Source organism: Terrapene carolina, unplaced genomic scaffold (assembly GCF_002925995.2).
Source record: "Terrapene carolina triunguis isolate 2854851 unplaced genomic scaffold, T_m_triunguis-2.0 Scaffold751, whole genome shotgun sequence".
Lineage (NCBI taxonomy): Eukaryota > Metazoa > Chordata > Testudines > Emydidae > Terrapene > Terrapene triunguis.
This window is the reverse complement of record NW_020665102.1, coordinates 823,121-840,456: the sequence shown is the minus strand read 5'-3', so window position 1 is coordinate 840,456 and position 17,336 is coordinate 823,121. Positions and strand designations below refer to the sequence as shown.

The window sequence follows — 17,336 nt, the reverse complement described above, 5'->3', positions numbered from 1 at the left end:
AGCACATTTTATCTCTGAAGCAGACGACTTCTCAAAAATTGTAGACCGGTGTTATTTCTGTAAAGGTTTGCTGCCATCTAGTGGTCAGATAAGCATATTTTTAATACAATGGAACCTTAGAGTTACAAACACCTGGTTGTTCGTAACTGAAATGTTTGTAACTCTGAACAAAACGTTATGGTGGAGGTGGTTCTTTCAAAAGTTTACAGCTGAACAGTGACTTAATACAGCTTTGAAACTGGACTATGCAGAAGAAAAATGCTGCTTTCCCTTGATTTTTTAGTAACGTATTTGCTCTTATTTTTGGTCTCTTCTGCTGCCTGATTGCACACTTCCGGTTCCAAACGAGGTGTGTGGTTGAGCGGTCAGTTCGTCACTCTGGGGGTTCGTAACTCTGAGGTTCTACTATACTTCAATACTCAGAAGGTTTGAAATATCAGATTTATAATGGCGCTGACGAGGAAAAAATATCCAGCTCTCCCCTGTGGAAAAATGAGGTCAGAATCTAAAAAAAATGTTTTACAAATGCCACGTTTTGATGGGAAAATATCAAAACCTCTTCTCTAAGCCATTTGACTTTGCAACCAGTGCCTTTGAATTACTGGTCAATGAGGAAGAAAGGAAGGACATTCATATAATTTAATTTACAGCTGCCAGAGAGACACCCTCTTTTATTTGTGGCGTGCAACCGGTGTGAGAGGCAAATCCGGGCCGAGAGGAAAGAGCAATTGAAGATCACTAGCGGGAGAATTTCATGCTCTTCTCATTCCACCTTTTCCAGGAGTGACTCGCGCTGTACACCAGAGTCAACAGTGAGGCAGAGATTAGCCTGGGATCTCACAGCAGGCTTGTGGCAGGGCTGGGGACCGACTGGCTAAGCAGCAGTTCTGCAGAAAAGGCCCCGGGGATTACAGTGGATGAGAAGCTGGATATGAGTCAGCAGTGTGCCCTCGTTGCCAAGAAGGCCAACGGCATATTGGGCTGTATTAGTAGGAGCATTGCCAGCAGATCGAGGGACGTGATTATTCCCCTCTATTCGGCACTGGTGAGGCCTCATCTGGAGTATTGCGTCCAGTTTTGGGCCCCACACTACAAGAAGGATGTGGACAAATTGGAGAGAGTCCAGCGGAGGGCAACAAAAATGGTTAGGGGACTGGAGCATATGACTTATGAGGAGAGGCTGAGGGAACTGGGATTGTTTAGTCTGCAGAAGAGAAGAGTGAGGGGGGATTTGATAGCTGCTTTCAACTACCTGAAGGAGGGTTCCAAAGAGGATGGAGCTCGGCTGTTCTCAGTGGTGGCAGATGACAGAACAGGGAGTAATGGTCTCAAGTTGCAGTGGGGGAGGTCTAGGTTGGATATTAGGAAACACTATTTCACTAGGAGGGTGGTGAAGCACTGGAATGGGTTCTCTAGGGAGATGGTGGAATCTCCATCCTTAGAGGTTTTTAAGGCCCGGCTTGACAAAGCCCTGGCTGGGATGATTTAGTTGGGGTTGGTCCTGCTTTGAGCAGGGGGTTGGGCTAGATACTTCCTGAGGTCTCTTCCAACCCTAATCTTCTATGATTCTAAACCCGGACTCCGGGGTCCCTAGCCACTAGCCCATAGAGTTACCCCATTCCCTCCCTCAACACTGGCATTACAGAGGTAACCCATTTACAGCCCCTGAGTGGGTGTTATAACCTAGCGTGATGCTTCCTAAATGCGGTTGTTGAGGAAGCATCAAACCCCTCTGGATAATTTATTATTCTTAATTATTATGGATGATTTCTGTTCCTGTAGGGCCCCCCGCTCGATGCTGTACAAACCGCTTCCGATCTACGTACCAGACATCAGACAGACGGATACCGGTCAGCGCAATTGATCGTGGTCTCAACCCTGCCCACCCGTCGTCAAGACAAATGCACGCCTGACTTACTGGCCGGGGGACTCTCTGCAGAAAAGCAGGTACGCGGAAAAGGATTTGGGGGAGCATGGGGGGATAATCAGCTGACCGTGAGGACGCGGTGGGCAAAAGGTCGACTGAGATCCGGGGGTGATCCTTTGACAGGCCTAGTAGATGGGGGGGGCAGTAGACATGAGAGAGACAGGACATTGTCAGAAGCAAACCCGGGGAACATGGGAGGGATGAAATCAATATAAGGTGGGTGCATGACCGGCTGAAAGACCGGACTCGAAGAGTAGTTATCAAGTGATCGCTGTCAGACTGGGAGGGCGAATCTAGTGGGATACTGCCAGTGTCAGTCCTGGATCCGGGACGATTCAGTATTTTCATGACCAACTTGGATAATGGAGTGGGGCGTAGGCTTAGAAAATCTGCAGATGACCCCAAGCGGGAAGGGGGTGCAAGCGTGTGTGTGAGATCTTTGGGTCTTCTGAGCCCTGTGAGTGTGTCTCTGTGTGAGAGAGAGCTGTGTGTCTGTGTTGGTGTGTGCAATTTATGTGGTGTTTGTGAGTCTCCGGGTCTGGTGTGTGTTGTGGGGCAGGGGGAAGTCTGTATGTGTCTGTACTATCGGTGTGTGTTTGTGGGTCTGTCTGTGTGACAGATCTTGGTGTGTTTGTCTCTGTAGGTCTCTGTGGGGCCAGACCCCCAGGGACTGGTTGCCAGACAGCACTAGTGCAGGCAGGGCCAGGACTCCTGGGTTCTCCCCCCAGCTCTGCGAAGGGAATGAGGTCTAGTGGATAGAGCAGGGCTGGGAGCCCAGGACTCCTGGGTTCCATTCCCCTCTCCGTATCACAGCTGGGATGACTGCAACTCCCCAAGGAGATGGGATGGGGGGCAGGTACATTTCCCCCCAGTGCCGGCCCCACAGCCTCTTCCTTCAGGCCAGTTCCGGCTCTGCACTCTTCTTTTTCTTCCTGTTGCTGGGAAATCTTTCTCTCAGAGCTGGGGATGGCCGATCCCATTGCAGAGCGGAGCCAAGGCCTAGCTGGAGGGGGAATTTGCCCGTTCCTCTTCTCCTGAAACGAAACTCAGGAATTTCCCACTGGGGCCCCAGACAGGAAGAACAGAGAGCAGCCAGCCTGCGGGAGTGGGGAATGGGACATGGGGCCCCAATCTGGCATCAAGTGCCAGGGCAGGAGACTGGCTGGGCTAGCAGGGGCTGTGGGTCGGGAGTGAGGGGCACCGGCAGAGCTCGGGGGGGCGCCCAGGGCTGGGCTAGCAGGGGCTGCGGGTCAGGAGTGAGGGGCACTGGCAGAGCTGGGGGAAGCCCAGGGCTGGGCTAGTAGGGGCTGCGGGTCAGGAATGAGGGGCACCGGCAGAGCTGGGGGGCAGGACTGGGCTAGCAGGGGCTGCAGGTTGGGAGTGAGGGGCACTGGTAGTCACACTCCCAGCACCTACCCCCCTCCGTCTCATGGGATCCAGGCCTGTGTGACCCGGGGTGCCCAGGTCAGGGCAGGCTGCAGAAGGGAGCGCAGATCCTCCAACAACTGCCAGGTAACACTGAAGTTAAATTCCCCAACCAGTCCCAGACCGTGCTTCTGATCCCCCACACTGCTTAGCGAGACGCAAAAAAGAAATCGCCCAGTGATCTTACTGCATTCCAGTTCTCTGCCTCCCAGTCAGCACCTGGGTCCAGTCCAGTGAGAAGTAATTAAAAAACTCTGCTCCCATAGACAAAATGTTCTTCTGACCCCAAAGGATCAGCCATATCACCAGGTCCGTATAGGTTTGGATCTTACCCAAAATACCACGCTGTCGGCCAAATCCTTTAGAGTCTAAAACTAAAGGTTTATTATAAAGAAACAAGAAAAGACAAGGAGAGAGACGTCAAATGGTAAAACAGTCACGTACATACAAAGACTTCAGAGTCCACATATTAGGTTCCTAGCAGTATTGGTGAGTTTGCTGGCTTGAAAGTCCCTCTGGAACACATCCAGAGCTTGGATGGGTCATGCAGCAGTTCTGCAGAAAAAGACCTGGGGGGTTACAGTGAACGAGAAGCTGGATATGAGTCAGCAGTTGCCAAGAAGGCCAACGGAGCATTGCCAGCAGATTGAGGGAAGTGATTATTCCCCTCTATTCAGCACCGGTGAGGCCACACCTGGAGTATTGCATCCAGTTTTGGGCCCCTGTGACGATGCGGTTCTGGCAGAACCCAACTGAGAGTGCCAACTCAGGACAAATTGCTCAAACAGGGCAGTTACAGCCCAAGGCTGGGGTTTTTTCCACCTCTAAGGCAAACCAAACCAGCCAGACTAAGAGGACTTCGGTCTCACCCCACTGGCTAACCGCAAGTCTCACAAGCAATCTCCTTAGACACTCCAGTTTCCCAGTATTACCACCAGTGCCACTCGTTATGGGGACAAATGGTTATGAAAACCAATACCCAAGTAAAAGAAAAAGGTTCTCCTGATCCCAAAGGACCAAGCCCCAGACCCAGGTCAATATACAAATCAGATCTTACCCACAAATCACACTGTTGCCAATCCTTTAGAATTTAAAATCTAAAGGTTTATTCATAAAAGGAAAAAGATAGAGATGAGAGTTAGAATTGGTTAAATGGAATCAATTACATACAGTAATGGCAAAGTTCTTGGTTCAGGCTTGCAGCAGCGATAGAATAAACTGCAGGTTCAAATCAAGTCTCTGGAATACATCCCCCGCTGGGATGGGTCTTCAGTCCTTTGTTCAAAGCTTCAGCTTGTAGCAAAGTTCCTCCAGAGGTAAGAAGCCGGATTGAAGACAAGATGGAGATGAGGCATCAGCCTTATATAGTCTTTTCCAGGTGTAAGAACACCTTTGTTCTTACTGTGGAAAATTACAGCAAAATGGAGTCTGGAGTCACATGGGCCAGTTCCTGCATACTTTGCTGAGTCTCAAGGCATATTTGCCTTCTCTCAATGGGTCCATTGTATAGCTGATGGTCCTTAATGGGCCATCAAGCAGGCTAGGCAGAGCTAACACCAGCTTGTCTGGGATGTCACCCAGCAGCATAGCATAAGTTTGAAATACAGACAGTATAGAGCCAATATTCATAACTTCAACTACAAAATTGATACACACATATAGACAGCATAATCATAACCAGTAAACCATAACCTTGTCTAAGACACCCCATTTGACCCCCTTTGTACAAGATTTGGGTGCCACTACAGGACCTTGGTTGCAACAATGATCTATATGATCCCAGCTTATATCAATAACGTCACAGCCCCCACTACAGAAGGGATGTGGACAAATTGGAGAGAGTCCATCAGAGGGCAATGAAAATGATTAGGAGGCTGGGGCACATGACTTACGAGTCGAGGCTGGGGGAACTGGATTATTTAGTCTGCAGAAGAGAAGAGTGAGGGGGCATTTGATAGCAGCTTTCAACTACCTGAAGCGGGGTTCCAAAGAGGACTGTTCTCAGTGGTGGCAGATGACAGAACAAGGAGCAATGGTCTCAAGTTGCAGTGGGGGAGGTCTAGGTTGGATATTAGGAAACACTATTTCACTAGGAGGGGGGTGAAGCACTGAAAGGGGTTCCCTAGGGAGGTGGTGGAATCTCCATCCTTAGAGGTTTTTAAGGCCCGGCTTGACAAAGCCCTGGCTGGGATGAATTAGTTGGTGTTGGTCCTGCTGGGGACTGGACTAGATACCTCCTGAGGTCCCTTCCAACCCTAATCCTCTATGATTCTGTGATTTAGTCCTGTGTTCGGAGCTTCAATTTGTAGAAAGGTTCCTCCAGAGGTAAGAAGCAGGACTGAAGACAAAATGGAGAAGATGCAGCTGCCTTTTATAGTCTCTTGCCACACGGCCTGCGCTTCCTTTGTTTCCAACACAAGGTGCTCAGCGCATGGCTTGGAAGCCATGAGCACTCCTGCATGCCTTGCCGAGTCAGAGTATTCCTTGCCTTCTCTCAATGAGTCGATTGTATAGCTGATGGTCCTTAATGGGCCATCAAGCAGGCTAGACAGTGCTGACACCCAAACTGTCTGGGGGTGTCACCCAGAAGCATAGCACAAGTTTTGAAATACAGACATACATACATATCTATAACTCATAATACAGAGGTGATACAAGCCATAAATGAGATTATCATAGCTGGCAAATCATAACAGTTTTGCAGATACCTTACATGGCATATCTGGCACGACTCATTGCAAATTTACAATATTAATATTCATAATATCCTCAAGTGTCCCCCAGATTTCATACAGCATCACAGCCTGTACACGCCTGTGGCTGACGTCTCTACACTGGTTACATTTGAGGCAGCTCCCCACTCTCTTAGCATTGGGCTCAGGCTCTGAGCAGACTCAGGCAGCATTGCTGATGCTCAAGCCACAATTTGAAGGTTTTCTCTGTAACTGTCACATAGTCCCGGGCGATGCTCTGGAACTGCTCCATACAAAGCCAGTCAGGACTCTGGGGGAGCCTCCTCTCTCTGAGCATATTGTCACCAGGACAAGAAGCTTACACAGCTTCCACCTTCCTGGGGCTGACTTTGGAGCATTCAGCCTCCCCTTCCACACCGTGTGCTTCCTGCAGCGAGTCCACCTCGGTGGGGCTCCTGGGGAAGCCAAGGGGCCCTGCACCCCAACTCCACAGTCAGACGTGACTCTCAGCCAGCGTAAAACAGAAGGTTTATTAGTCGTCAGGAACACAGCGGAGAACAGAATTTGTTAGCACAGAAATCAGTGACTTTCAGCCAAGTCCATCTTGGGGAGTCCTGGCCCAGACGCCCTAGACTCCCCCTCCTCCGGTCCCACACCGCAGACTGCCCCGGGCTCCCCCTCTGCCGGTCCCAAGCCGCAGACTTCCCTGGACGACAACTCTTCCAGTCCCACACCGCAGACTGGCCTGGCCTCCCCGTCTTCCAGTCTCGCGCTGCAGACTACCTACTTCCAGCGACCCGACTCCCAACACCCTTTGCTCCTCCTCCTGGTCTTTGCCCTGCTTCCTGGGCAAAAGGTGTTACCTGGTCGCATCCCCCTCCTGGGTCTCAGGTTACATACGTGCAGACATCTGGGCAGCCTCACGTGCCCCCCGAGGGCCTCAGCAAAAATCACACACCCAATTCCCACCACCTAGGCATTGGTGCAATACACAGGGACAGTATTAATACAGGACAGTAAGACTCACATGCAACATAACAAGGTGAATAAAACCTCATTTCATCACAGTAACTATAACGTCTGGAGACTTGCTTTTTTTTAACATGCAAGCTGAGATTCTGAAGAACATTGCGGAGATCTGTCACTCGTCCTTCAACACTTATCCTTCGACAGTTTGGGAACAAGGTTGCAGTCTATGAGGGGTAGATAGAGACGCTTAGGAATTGTTCACTGCATCAGGGGGTTTTTTTGGTCAAAAAATAGTGATTTCGCTATTCCCAAACTGTTCACACAATGGGGTCGGGTTCGATGAATTTCCCGCTTCAAAAAAATGTTGAGGAAGAATTGCCCAAATATTTTGTTTAGACATTTTTTTCAGAACAAGCAAATTGATTTGTTTCAGTTTCTAAAGAAAAACTTGTTTCTGTTGGGCCTCCAGAAAAGGCCCCTAATCTTCACACAGGTGCTTGACTTTAGGCAGCTGGGTTGTGCCCTCCATTTGTATATGGTTAAACTGGTGCATTAAGAGAATAACTCCAATCCAATTTCATGCTTCAGGCCTTCAGCTGGCCACCAGCAGTGGTCAGGAAGGAATGTTTCCCCAATGCACAATTGGTCAGATATATCTGGGATTTTTTTTTTTAACCCTTCCTCTGCAGCCTCAGAGGATGGCCACAGCAGGACACCAGACAGGAAGATCAGACAGCAGAGTATTTGAAGCCACTGGGATTTTGACATGTTACATACTAAGGAGCCCTGTAGAGGTGAGTCAGGACCGACCTGGGTTCTATTCCTGGCTTGGCCACTGGATGACCTTGGGTAAAGCCGCTCCACTGATCTCTGCCTCAGTTTCCCCATCTGCTACAGAGAATATGGAAAAGCACCTGGAGACCTGCTGATGAGAGTGAGGTGGTGTTACTGTGAAATCTAAAGTGATATAACCATGGTGGCAAAATCGGCACCGACGAAGTGGAAAGTGACTTATCTTGGTCTGAGATTAATTTCACATAGGTCGTAAGTTTTGTTCTGTTTGTACAGCCCCTAGAGCAGGCAGGGGGGCATGATGGGGACTGCTAGGCATGTGGAAATATCAGTATAAATAGTTTAAGCATATGGATCATTCAAAACCCACTCCACTTGCATTCATCTTTCTTGTAATCTGTATCACTGGGGGGAATTGCGCTTGAAATATTATCAGAGCTGGGGAGAAAATATTTTGGAGCTGTTTCCTGTGAAGCCTGACCCAGCAGCTGGACTGGGCCCGGACTCCTGGGTCCTATTCCCAGTCCTGCTGCTGGGATTCAGTTACAGTCAACTTTTTTTACCCAAATCACTCTGTGGTACCCCAACAAAGGCGTTGTGATCAACTTACATTTTTTAAATTATTTCACCGTAAAGATAGATTTCCCCCCCCAATCAAAACTGCAAAAAAATTACCAAATAATACTTTTTTCAGTAAAACTCAATTTGAAGTGAAATTGACTCCCCCGTCCCAAAAATCAGTGAAATTAAAACTAAACACGCTCATTTCCTTCCAGTGAAATTGACCCAAAGACTCAGGTTTCATCTCAATTACTGTTCATCTAAATTTGAGTGATGTTGACCCCAAATAGCAGTGATTTGTCTCAATTGTTTTTAAATTCAACTTAAATGTGCACATTTCATTCTAATGAAATGGACTCAGAGAAGCCATGATCCGCTGAATTATTTTAAGTAGATCTAAATTGGCACTTTTCTTTCTAGTGAAATCAACTCCAGGAATCTGTGATCTGCGGAATTATTGTAAGTAGATCTAAATTGGCACATAGTGAATTTGACCCAAAATTGATCCTCTCACTAAATCAAAACTAAATCCACCTCTTTCTTTGGCGGGGAAATTGACACACTCTCTCACACACCTCCAAATCAGTCACTGTCTCAATTTCTTTTTAATTTAAACCCACTCAGGCCTCTTCTGCCTTCTCCTCCCCATGTGCTGAGAAAAGGAAAGCGAAAGCCTGGCTGGCTGCCCAGACCCGAAGTCTGCTGCTTGGGAGGAGCCAGCGAGGTTTCTTCTCACCATGACTCAGGTCAAGTGCTGGCCAGCCGGGGGAGGAGACCAGGAAGTGCCGGGGGTGAAAGGGGGGAACTGAAGGCACTTTTCAGCAAGTTGCGAGAAGTTGGCTGTGGTGGGGACTGGACCATTGCTCAGAGCTGCGAGCCCGGGCGGGGCGGGGAGGGAGAGAAGTGAAACTTATAATAACTTTTTGTTATTGTTTGGGTCGCTTTTTGTTTTTGTTTTTTTTGGATCGTGGTTGTGTCTGGCTTCTCCCAGCGCCTGAGCCCCCATTAGCTCAGGGCCAGGCAGCCTGGGCAGCGCCCCCCCCCCCAAAAAAAAAAAAAGAGGAGAAAGGGGGGAAAAACTACAAGCAACAGGCGCCCCCCCCCCCCTTGCAGTTGGACGCTGATCGGAGACAGGTGGGGTGCGGAGACCCGGCTGCTGTGAAGGCGGAGCTGGCTGCAGAGGGGGTGAGTGGGGGGTGCAGCCCCCAAAGGGTGTTGATGGCTTTTTTTTGGGTGGGAGGGTGTTCCTGCTCTGTTTGGCTGCGGGGAGCTGAGGTATTGGGGCGGGTCTGGGCTGAGAACGGATGCAATGAGGTGAGAGTGGATGGTTTCCGGAAAGCTGGGAGCCAGGACTCCTGGGTTCTCTCCCGGGCTCTGGGAGGAGAGGGGGGTGTGGTGGGGGGTTGGGAACTAGCACTCCTGGGTTCTCTCCCCGCCCCATGCACTCTGATCTCTCTGCACCACTATTTCCTCTTCCCTACCCTCTGTGTGTTTTTCTGTAAAAACCCAGCTGCTTTCTTCCGAGATCTGCTTCCCCCCCCCCCCCCGCCCGCTTTCCGCCCACCCCCCAGGCTGGGGCTGCTGATCAAGCTGTGGCCCGGGGAGGGGTGGGGTGATATTTCCAGACCTTGCCTCAATTAGGTGTCTCCTGTCCCTGCCCCTCCCGCTCCCTGCAGTTGTGCAAACCCAGTTGAAAGGGGGAGGGGGTGTCACTGAATTACCCCCTCTGCCTTTCCCCCATTTGATCCGGCCCCCCTGAGTCGCGAAACCCTAAGCTGGACCCACACTTTTCATCCGCAGAGCTCCGAGGGTGTCAGGCTGGGATTAGGGGGGAAACTGAGGCACGGCATGGGGGAGGGCAGAGACTTGCAGCAGGGAAGTGGGGCTCAAATCTCGGAACAACGCTCCGCTACAAAGATTTGTTTTGGGTTTTGACCCTTTAAAAAACAACCCCCACTTCTTGTGAGCACAGGCCTGAGCGTTTTCCCGGGACCAGGCCTCATGATTCATTTCCCAGCTGTCGAGAGAGGGGAGGGCTTGACAGTTTCGAGACTGTTTATGAATCAGTAGGCCGGGATCCCAGCCCTCTCCCCCGCCCCGCTCTAACCGCTAAACTCTCCTCCCCTCCCAGAGCCAGGGAGAGAACCCAGGAGACCTGGCTCCCAGTCCCCTCCCAGAGCCGGGGAGAGAAACCAGGAGTCCTGGCTCCCAGCCCCCCCTGCTCTAACTGCTAGACCCCACTCCCCTCCCAGAGCCAGGGAGAGAACCCAGGAGTCCTGGCTCCCACCTCCTGCCCCCAAACAGGTCGTATATTGCTTTCCCCAGCCCCCTAAAATACACCCACTATGGAGCCATCTCCCTAAGTAGTGGAATGGATCTGGGGGGTGATATCTGTACCCCCCATATCTTCTTGTTGGGGGTGGGGTGTGTCTGATGTCAGTCCTGGGCCCGTTGGCCTGCTCTGGAGGTGGCCCGCGGGAGCCAGGGCGAGACCCTACACTAACAAACGCCCTGGGTGGAGGAGAGGAGCAGGGTCTGGTGGGTTAGAGCACGGGGGCTGGGAGCCAGGACTCCTGGGTTCTCTCCCTGGCTCTGGGAGGGGAGTGGGGGCTGGTGGTTAGAGTGGGGAGGGGCTGGGAGCCAGGACTCCTGGGTTCTCTCTCCAGCTCTGGGAGGGGTGGTTAGAGCAGAGGGTGGGGGGTTTGGAGCCAGGACTCCTGGGTTCCATTCCAGCCATTTCCAGCCCTGCCTGGCAATAGCTGGGAAGTGCTGAATCACAAGACCCATTTGCTGTGACACTTTCAGCTCCCTGGTGCTTGGGGGTGCTGGGGGATGGGGCCTGTTCTCTTGGGACTGATCTGGGGCCCGTAGCTCATATCCCAGCTCCTCCCCCCACATGGGGGGCTGCAAAATGCGATGGATCGGTGACCCCCATCCTGTGGCCCTCAGGGTTGCTGATTCTGGGGAGGACAGGGGGAACAAACTGCCTGGGCTTGGTCCTCAATGAAGGAAAACGATACGTTCGGAGGAGGAACAGAGAGGTGATTTTTTTACCTCTGGATTTGGCCCTGGTGCGATGAGGAAACTGTGTCTCAGTTCTGGTGCGAAACTTAAACTCCCAGCTCCCCACCGCAGCAAAAAACACAGCGACGCGTCTCGCCGGTTCTCGGTGGTTTTGCCGAACTGTCCCACTGGGGGCAAAAAGCTTCTAAAAAAGCCAAAACTGGCTTGATATTTCTTTTGGGGTCAGAAAGGATGAAAAGGACGCTTCGAATTTCCTTCCACGGGATGTGTTTAAAAATCGCCAAAACCTGTTAAAAACTATTGAAATCCGGCGTTTGGTTCGCAATGACCTTGTGTTTTTTGTTTAACAATGGCCAAACATTTTTGTTGCGTTGAAATTTATTCCGACTGACTTTTGGTCTGCATGGTAGGCGGTTGAAAAATTGCCCAAACATTAAACACAAAATGAAGATCTATTTGAAACTGCTCTAGGTTGGGCTTTTCCAGGCATTTAATTTTTTTCACATTTGCCAAAACTTTTTTTTTAATAAAACCCTCAAAATTGAAACAATTTTTACTCATGCCAATTTACTCTCCAGTTCACCAAAAACTCCTCCCCAAAAGTTTGTTTCTTTAACTCCAAACGCTTTCAAAAAAACATTTTTTTTAACTGCCTGTGATCTGCAAAACCCCCCGCTCTAGTTCCGGTGTCGGCACTTCACCAAGGAAGCAGAAACGATGGAGAAAATTCAGCAGAGGCACAAAAATTATCAGAGAAATCATGGAGAGAAGTCGGAGGCTTATGCCCATACCACGCAGCCTACACCGGTAGAGATGGCCCAGCCAAGGCCGACGTACAAATGCCGTTTCTCTTCTGTTGGCTTAGCCGCGTCTACGCTGGGGTTTTGGTCAGCATAGCCGTGCTGCTGAAGTGGCACTTTTTTCATACCCTTGACCAACATGGCCACACTTTAAGTGTTGAGCAAGTCGGCAAAATATGTGGGAAGAGCATCGAGGATTAAAAAGAACGCGGCAAAACTTATCAGCCCTCTTCAGCTGAGTGAGGAGAAGCCGGCAGGTGACTGGATCACCGGGGATCAGACACACAGGACACCGGAAAAAGGATCGGCTCAGGGTTTTTTTGGATTTCCGCCGCACCGGCCTTTTCGAGACGCCGACCTCAAATTTCAGGCTGGACCAGAAGCGGCAAAGCGTCTGTGATTCGAGGCGTTGAAAGAAACTTTCCATTGTAACCGGAAACGTGTTTTGGGGGGGAAAAAGTCCCCCCTTTTAAATCAAAGTTTGGAAACCCAAAGTGGCTTCAAGCCGGGACGGTTTTGTGAGAAAAATGTCAGAACAGTCCCCTTCCCCCCCCCGACACACCGAGACGAAATATGGGGTGAAACTACCACAAATTCACAACCGATTTTGGTGTCTCCGGATGGGCCTTTTTCTTCCAGGATGGGGGAGGTTTCTTTGTCTCTGATCTCTTCCTAAAACACGGGATTTACCCCAGCTCTAGACATCAGTCCCAAATCCCACCCTTTCAAACAGACCCTCGTTAGCCCTGGAGCTGGGGTGGGGAGTGGGGGAGTCGTCACACCGGATCAGGCCCATCTTGTTCGGCATCCTGGCTCTGCCAGTGACCGGCATCGACTGAATCGTAGCTAGGAGCCAGGACTCCTGGGTTCTCTCCCCAGCTCTGGGAGAGGAGTGGGGACTAGTGGTTAAAGCAGGGGATGGGTGGGAGCCAGGACTCCTGGGTTCTGTCCCCCAGCACTAACCGCTAGTCATTCTCTGTCTCCCTGTTTTCCAGCTCTCCCCTGGAGGATCGGGCTGCGTCGAGGCGCCCCATGGCGGCCGGCAGTGATGCCCCCACGGCCCCGCCGTGCGCCCGGCTCGCTCGCCTCAAACGCTCCCGCCGTTTGGCGTTCCGCCTCCCCGTTGCGCTGCGGATCAAGGCCCAGGCGCAGCTGCTCCGCCACTGTCCCCCGGAGCCAGGCGGGGCCACCGCAGCCCCCAGCCTGCCCTCCCCGGCCCCGGTGCCCCCCACCGGCGACCCCTACGGGGAGCGAGTGGAGCTGGCACTGCGGGAGGCGGAGGCGGCTCCGGAGCCGGCCCCCGAGGCCGGGCCTGGGTGCGAGGAGCTGACCTTGGACAATCTGCTGGAGATCGTGGCCCAGCTGGAGTACCACACCCACCCCGAGGATGGGGTGGAGATCTGCCCCCTCTTCCTCCTGGGCTGCTGCTTCTCCGGGGCCTGCTGCCCCCAGCACCACACCCTGCTGCCCTACCACTGGCAGCTGTGGCAGACGGCCAGCCTCCCGCCCGGCTGGCTGAGCGTTGGGCCTGAGGCCCATGAGACGCTGGAGCGGCTCTACAGCGACCCCGAGCGCACCCTTGTGCGGGCCTCCTACCAGTGAGTGCGCGGCTGGGAGCCAGGACACCTGGGTTCTCGCCCCGGCTCTGGGTGTGGGGGGCAGTGTTTTGGGGCATAGGGGAGCTGGTGGTTTGGGGGCAATAGGGGGCAGTGGGGCAGGGTGTGGGGGTGTGGGAGGCAGGCAGTGGGAGGAATGGGGAGCAGTGGGGCAGATTTTGGGGGGTGGGGAGGCTGGCAGTGTGGGGGTAATGGGGGGCAGTGGGGCAGGGTTTGGGGGTGTGGGGGGGAAGAGGGGCAGTGTTTGGGATGGGGGCTGGAGGTGGGGGAATGGGGGCAGTGGGGCAGGGTCTGGGGTGTGGGGGTGGCAGTTGGGGGAAATGAGGGGCAGGGTTTGAGGGTGGCGGGGCTGGTGGTGTGGGGGGAATGGGGGCAGTGGGGCAGGGTCTGGGGGTTGGGGGTGGCGGGGTGAATGGGGGGGCAGTGGGGCAGGGGGGGAGGGGGGCGGGGGGGGCGGTGGGGGGGGGGGTTTAGGGGGCAGTGGGCGGGTATTGGGGGGTAGTCGGGGGTGATGGGCAGGTCGGTCCCCGCCCCGGCAGTGTCTCGCCCCCGGTGACCCCTAGTGACCCCCATCTCCCCTTGGCCCGGCAGGGGCGTCGCCTTCGACATCGACCTGGTGGCCATGCAGGTGTGGAACAGCCCCAGCTTCAGCCGGGTCCGGCGCCTCGGCACCTCGTCCATGCCCGGCTCCCCCTTTGGCACCAGCCACGTCTACTACTGGCGAGCACTCGGCGGCTGGGAACCCTACAGCCAGGTGCGCCGGACGCCGGGGTTCCCTCCCCGCAGCGGGGGCAGGGAGCCCGGACTCCTGGGTTCTCTCCCCAGCTCTGGGAGGGGAGTGGGGGCAGATGGGTCAGAGCGGGGGGGCTGGGAGCCAGGACTCCTGGGTTCTCTTGCCGGCGCTGACCCCTCCTCTCTCTGCCCCCAGCCCTTCACCGAGAGCATCGAGGCGGCGCTGCGGAGCGGGCAGCAGGAGGCACTGTGCAGCACGGCCGAGCACAGCTACCAGCTTAACCTGCGGGCCGGCTACCAGCGCAACCTGGCCACGGGCACCCTGCGCCCCCTGCGGGCCCGGCCCGTCTTCCGCGCCCCCGCCCTGCTGCTGCCGGAGCTACGGTAACCCCCTCCCCGTCCCGCCGCGACACCCCCCCCGCGCGAGCCCTGCTCCCGGCCCCCTGACCGCCTGCCTTGCCCCCGCAGGACGCTGTCCGGCAGCCTGTACCTGGGCCCCCCGCCGGCCCCGGGCCCCCCCCCGGCGCCGCCCTCCCCCCCGACCCGGGCGCCCCCCGCCCCCGGCCCGGCCCCGCCCCCGGCGGCGGGGGCGGGGGGCGCCCCCCCCCCCCGCGGGCACAAGGACCAGCGGGGGGCCCCCCCCCCCCGCCCCCTGCACCCTCCAGCTCTAACTCTTGTGCCCCCTGTGTGCCCCGCACCCCCCAGCTCTAACTCCTGCATCCAGCACCCCCCAGCACTATCCCCTGTGCCCAGCACCCCCCAGCCCCTCACCCTGGGACCGGGACAAGCGGTGAGTGCCCCTCCCAGCCCTGCGCCCCCCACACCCCCCAGCTCTAGTTCCTGCAACCAGCATCCCCTAACCTCTCCCCCCTGGGCATCTCCTGGGCGTAGAACCTCTTCCTGTGCGACAGGGACAAATGGAAGGGTGCCCAGCTCTAACCACCAGCCCCCACTCCCCTCCCAGAGCCGGGGTGAGAACCCAGGAGTCCTGGCTCCCAGCCCCCCCGCTCCAACCACCAGCCCCCACTCCCCTCCCAGAGCCGGGGCGAGAACCCAGGAGTCCGGTGTCTTCCCCTGCAGGAAGCAGAGCCACATGAGCCGGCAGATGTCCCCGGAGCAGCAGCTGCGGAACGAGCGTCACCTCTTCCACGGGACGGCGGCGGGCGCGGTGCCGGCCATCTGCAAACACAACCTGGACCCCCGGCTGTCAGGGAAACACGCTGCCATCTACGGGCAGGGCAGCTACTTCGCCCGCCGGGCCAGCTACTCCCACCGCTACGCGCCCCCCGCCGAGGCCGGCCTGCGCCATGTCTTCCTCTGCAAGGTGCTGGTGGGGCGCTCGGCCCTGGGGCAGCCGGCCCTGCGCCGGCCCCCACCCCTGGACCCTGGCGACCCAGCCAACGACCTGTACGACTCGTGCGTGGACAGCCTGAGCGACCCCCAGATCTACGTGGTCTTCGACAACGACCAGTGCTACCCCTACTTCCTCCTCCAGTACCGCGAGCTGGAGGAGGTGGTGAAGGTGGACTGAGGAGGAACCCAGGAGTCCTGCGGCCAACCCCAGCTGGAGTGAGGGGGAAAGAACCCAGGAGTCCTGCGGCTGCCCTCTGGATTTTCCGGCTCTGTGTTCAAGGGAGGATGGGGCTGCCCCCCCCAGGAGATGACGGTGCGGGGTGGACACAAGGATGCCGGAGGGACAGGACGTCCCGTGGAAGGGGCCAGTGCGGCCGTGATTGGTCTGGATTGGGTCTGGAAGTGATGTCACGAGGCCCAACCCGTTCGCCCGGGGTCCAGCAGGAAGTGATGTCATTCTACAGCAGGCTGTGATGTCACTGGACCCAACCCAGCCGCTCGGGGTCATGCTACGGGACTCCAGCAGGAAGTGACGTCCGCCAATGGGCTTGGCTGCTCGCAGGCCTTGATGTCATGTATGAAAGCTACGCCAGGCCATGATGTCATTACAGAGCCAACCAACGGGGTGCAGGACCAGTGGGAGGCCCCGCCCACTCTTACAAACCAGATTCTGATTGGGCGCAAACTAAGCGTGGCCCGCAGGAGGCCTCTCCCACTTTGCCAAACCTGCTCCCGATTGGCGGAGAGGGCCGCCTTGCTGGGCTTGAACCCGGGACCTGCCTGCGGGCGTCTCCTGCTGCTTTACCAAGGGGGCGTGGGGCTGGTTGTAGGGTCCAGGCTTGGGCCTGGCTCCGGCGCCCCCCAGCTGTGCACCAAAGCAATAAACCAGGTGCGGAGCTCAGGCCGTGACGTCCGTGTTCTCTGTGGGGCGGGGCTGGAGGTCACTTGTCCCCCGGGGTCACGGTTCCGCTAGGCTGGGCTCGAACAAACCTTGCCTCAGTTTCCCCACCTGGCTCTTTCTTTCCAGCCAGGAGCAGAGCCGGGGGGCCGGGTGTTTCTCCCCGCTCCGCTAGCAGCTCATGGTTCCTGGCAGAGGCCCCATTCCCCAAGGGAACTAGGCCCCCTCAATCCAGCACACGGCGGGGGCTCCTTCCTTTCGCCAACCCCCAGCCCCACCTGGCCCGTGCCCACAACCAGCACCTCGCTGCCCCCCAACTTCGACTGCACCGCTCCCGTCTCCCCACAGCGCACCTGCTGCTAACTGCTGCCTGCCGTGTCTGGCGCTGGCCCCGTCCCCGGGTGTGGGGCAGGGCTCGGGGCGAGGGGGGGTGGGACTAGAGCACCACGTGGGTCCCTTCCAGCTGAGGAGAGAACCCAGGCGTCCTGGCTCCCAGCCCCCCCTGCTCTAACCCACAAGCCCCCACTCACCTCCCAGAGCCGGGGA

The 17,336-nt window shown here is 55.4% G+C and overlaps 1 protein-coding gene across 1 annotated transcript; it reads left to right on the top strand.

Moving 5' to 3' along the window:
* The first annotated feature begins 9,465 nt into the window (after positions 1-9,465).
* Positions 9,466-16,751, top strand: LOC113408090 (protein mono-ADP-ribosyltransferase TIPARP-like). Its single transcript, XM_026660365.2, has 5 exons — positions 9,466-9,552; positions 13,187-13,789; positions 14,399-14,561; positions 14,736-14,923; positions 15,620-16,751. Exons 2-5 carry the CDS (start codon positions 13,224-13,226, stop codon positions 16,068-16,070), a joined length of 1,368 nt encoding a protein of 455 aa, XP_026516150.1. The 5' UTR covers positions 9,466-9,552; positions 13,187-13,223; the 3' UTR covers positions 16,071-16,751.
* Positions 16,752-17,336: the final 585 nt, after the last annotated feature.